Source organism: Helianthus annuus, chromosome 1 (assembly GCF_002127325.2).
Source record: "Helianthus annuus cultivar XRQ/B chromosome 1, HanXRQr2.0-SUNRISE, whole genome shotgun sequence".
Taxonomy (NCBI): domain Eukaryota; kingdom Viridiplantae; phylum Streptophyta; class Magnoliopsida; order Asterales; family Asteraceae; genus Helianthus; species Helianthus annuus.
In genome coordinates, this window is record NC_035433.2 from 123539060 (window position 1) to 123542100 (window position 3041).

Consider the following 3041-nt stretch of genomic DNA (forward strand, 5'->3'; position numbering starts at 1 on the left):
ACTGAAATAGTGATTTTTGACAAACTACAGGGACGAAAACAGTAATTAACTCAAAAATTATAGGGGTGAACAGTGTCCCCTCAAATATACAGATAAACAGTAACATTTTCTCTCTTCTCCACTCACAACCACTTTTATACTTTTTATATTATAAAAACTTAGTAGGTTGGATGTGAATCCTCTAAACACCCAATATACCCGAATGCCACTACCCGAGCTACGCTCCTAGTAGCATAAAGGGTTAAACACACAAACTATATATAGAACCTGAATTCAAATTAGAGAACCAAAAAGCTCAAACAATGCGAATAAAGTCAATAAACCCTCTTCTTCTTCTTCATCGTTGTTCATCCAAACAACTCGATCAAATCAAAGCACAAGTCCTCACATCTCCCCACCCACACACACTCAACACACTTCTCACTTCTTTCACAAACTCACACACCCCACACTACACCTTCACTCTCTACAACCAAATGCTCCAAAACCCACACACCCACAACCATTTCACCTTCAATCTTGCTCTCAAAGCATGCTGCTTAACAAATTCCTTCATCAAAGGCCAAGAAATCCACACCCACTTGATCAAAACCGGCCATTTCTCCCACACATACATCCAAAACATACTCATCCACTTCTACGTTCTTGGAAACGACATCGTTTATGCTCATCGCGTCTTCCAGAGTGTTAACATTCCTACTGTGGTTTCATACACTTCGATTATTTCTGGGTTTTCGAAATTTGGGTTTGTAGATGAAGCTATTGGTATGTTTTGTTTGATGAGTGTTGACCATAATGTTGACCCGAATGCTAATACTCTTGTTAGTGTTTTGTCTGCTTGTGGTAATGCGAGAGGATTGAACGTTGGGAAAGCTGTTCATTGTTATTGGGTGAAGTGTTTTGATGAAGAGAATGTGATTTTTGATAATGCTTTGTTGAATTTTTATGTGAAAGTTGGGTTAATGGAGGATGCACGCCAGATGTTTGATGAAATGCGTGAGAGAGATGTGGTGTCTTGGAGCACTATGGTGGGTGGGTTTGTGCAATGGGGGTTTTGTGAAAAGGCGGTTGCGGTTTTTAATAAGATGGTGGGAGAGGGAGCGATTAAGCCGAATGAGGCGACGTTGGTTAGTGTAGCGGGTGCTTGCGCGTCGATTGGGTCATTGAGGTTGTGTGAATCGGTGCATTTGTATGTTCGAGAAAGAGGTGATATTCCAATCGAAGGAAACGTGGGTAATGCGTTTATAAACATGTATGCTAAATGTGGTAATGTAAGGAACGCGATCTGTGTGTTTAAAACGCTTAGATATAAGGATATGATATCTTGGAGCACGATGATTAACGGGCTTGCAATAAATGGGCTTGGACATCATGTTTTACCGTTATTCGGGCTTATGCTAGTTCATGGGGTTGCGCCGGATGATGTTACGTTTATTAGTTTGTTAACCGCGTGCAGCCATGGTGGGCTAGTTGATGAAGGGGTGATGCTGTTTAAAGGTATGGTTGACACGTATGGCATTAATGTTCACGAGAAGCATTGTGCGTGCGTTGTGGACTTGTATGCACGAGCTGGGCGGTTCAAAGAAGCAGAGGAGTTTGTTATGGGTATGGATATAGAACCGGATGGGCCGGTTTGGGGTGCGTTGGTTAGTGCTTGTAGGGTTCATGAGAACGAGGCGATGGTTAGACGGTTAAGTGAGACGCTTGTTGACAAAGGCATGAGTGGTGGGACTTTGTGTTTGGTGTCAAATAGTTTTGCAAGTTCAAGTAAATGGGATGAATCAATGGAGGTTAGAAATGTGATTAGTTCTTTAGGTTTGAAAAAGATGGCTGGTTCTAGTTGGATTGAGCTTGATGTATAGACCAATGCTTGTATAGTGCGGGTCAAAACAAATAGGGGGGTTGACTTGAAAAGGTTAAATCAAACACACTGTACCGTTAAACATCTTAAGCCAATGTGAGACTAGCCCACTTGGTAGAGACACGTATCTCAACTTTAAACTTGAGCAAAGAGAATAATTTAGAATTACTGTTGTAAAGAAATAACATTAGCTGTTAAAAAAATTAAAATAAAAACTCAAATCTTTTGTTTAAAAAGGGTACGCTTACGAACAAATCTCAGATATAAAAAAAATCAAACCCGGCCAGATTGATAATTTTATATACAACACTAAAGCTTCTTATTTTTTTACAAAAAAATAAATAAATAAATAAAAATCCACAAAAGTCTAGAATATATTTTGAAGCTTTTCAAAATAACTTTCCTTGTAGGCCATGATGCTTATAATTTGAAAATCAACATCATTAACGATTTTCAATTTGCAAAAGGATCTCATAATTTTTTGAAAATTAACATCATTAATGTTTTTCAATTTGCAAAAGAATCTCATAATTTATGACTATTCCATATGAAGATTGGAATTTATAATTAAAACCAAGGGTAAAAGCGTCTTGTAAAATGAGATTTGATCAAAAGTGCTTAGTTAATAACACTAAATAACTTTCAAAAAACTAATATTTAGTTTATTATATATTCTTTAAAAACATAATAAAACTAAATAGCTTTCAAAAAACTAATATTATAAAATAATCTTTAAAAACATCTAAAAGATGACACACATGGACGACAGCTTGAAAAAAAATTCAACACTTGATTTTAGTCACACATTAAGGTTCACATAAATGTTACAAACTGGACTTTCCGATAATTCTATAAAAAGAAAAGTTAATATCTTATAATTTCAAGTTTCGCATACCCTAAAAATGGGTAAAGATCCTGTACAAATACCTTTATCGTATAAAACGTACGAAAGACATGAAAATGTTAAAAAAACGCGATGGCTAAAGATCCTGTACAAATAGTTTTATCGTATAAAACGTACGAAAGACATGAAAAGGTAAAAAAAATGTGCTGACATTTTCGTAATTATTTTACTCGTAATTACCCTACAAGATCATTTGTAGGGTAATTTTGATAATTACCCTACTAGTAAAATAATTACAAAAATGTCACCACGTTTTTTTTTTTTTACTTTTTCACA

The 3041-nt window shown here is 36.0% G+C and overlaps 1 protein-coding gene across 1 annotated transcript; it reads left to right on the forward strand.

Annotated features, from left to right (window-relative positions):
* The first annotated feature begins 476 nt into the window (after positions 1 to 476).
* On the forward strand, positions 477 to 1862 carry LOC110901379 (pentatricopeptide repeat-containing protein At1g08070, chloroplastic). Its single transcript, XM_022148210.1, has one exon. It carries the CDS (start codon positions 477 to 479, stop codon positions 1860 to 1862), a length of 1386 nt encoding a protein of 461 aa, XP_022003902.1.
* The last annotated feature ends 1179 nt before the right edge of the window (positions 1863 to 3041 follow it).

Coding starts and splice junctions, on each gene's coding strand:
- LOC110901379 (XM_022148210.1), top strand. CDS start 477: ATGCTCCAAAACCCACACACCCACAACCATTTCACCTTCAATCTTGCT.